Below are 725 nucleotides of genomic sequence, written 5' to 3' on the forward strand. Positions count from 1 at the left end.
ACGGTGGCTTTGGGACATCTTTGGGGAATGGGGAGGTTCAGCTTTGGGTTTGGGACGTCTTTGGGAACCAGAGAGATCCCACAGTGGGTCTAGGACATCTTTGGGGATCAAGAAGGCACCTCCAAGATCAGGTTTGGGACAACTTTGAGGACAAGGGACATCCCACCACAGAACTGGGGCATCCCAAGGGACAAGGGCCATCCCGGTGTGGTCTGGAGGGACAAGGGACACCCTGATGTGGGGTGGGGCTGGGTCACCTCAGGGGGGTGGGACATGGGGAGCATTTGGGGTCACCCACGTCCACCCCACCCCACAGACGGGGTGCAGGAGGAGCGGGTGAAGGCCGCCGACTTGTCGGACATCGTCCCCAACACCGAGTCGGAGACCAAAGTCAGCATCCAGGGTGAGCACCAAGGAGAGGACACCTGGGGACAACCTGGAGGGAGGGGACAGGTGGGACATCTTGAACGTGACACGTCCTCTCCGGGCCCAGGCAACCCCGTGTCCATCATCGTGGAGAAGTCCATCGATGGGGCCAAGCTGAAGCACCTGATCGTGACGCCGTCGGGTTGTGGGGAGCAGAACATGATCGCCATGACCCCGACGGTCATCGCCGTCCACTACCTGGACAGCACCGAGCAGTGGGAGAACTTCGGCATCGACCGCCGGGCGGGGGCCATCGAGCTGATCAAGAAAGGTGGGAACGGCCCCAAAAGTGGTGGGAG

General features: G+C 61.4%; 1 protein-coding gene across 1 annotated transcript; it reads left to right on the forward strand.

The window, feature by feature from the left end:
* Positions 1–316: 316 nt before the first annotated feature.
* Positions 317–697, forward strand: LOC121364418 (complement C3 alpha chain-like; the record flags this gene model as incomplete). The annotated part of the gene is made up of 2 exons (XM_041487668.1): positions 317–403; positions 494–697. Coding segments are annotated over 2 exons (291 nt in total), but the record flags the coding sequence as incomplete, so codon positions are not given.
* Between the last annotated feature and the right edge of the window lie 28 nt (positions 698–725).

This window comes from Pyrgilauda ruficollis, unplaced genomic scaffold, assembly GCF_017590135.1.
Source record: "Pyrgilauda ruficollis isolate IOZ18807 unplaced genomic scaffold, ASM1759013v1 scaffold8271, whole genome shotgun sequence".
Lineage (NCBI taxonomy): Eukaryota > Metazoa > Chordata > Aves > Passeriformes > Passeridae > Pyrgilauda > Pyrgilauda ruficollis.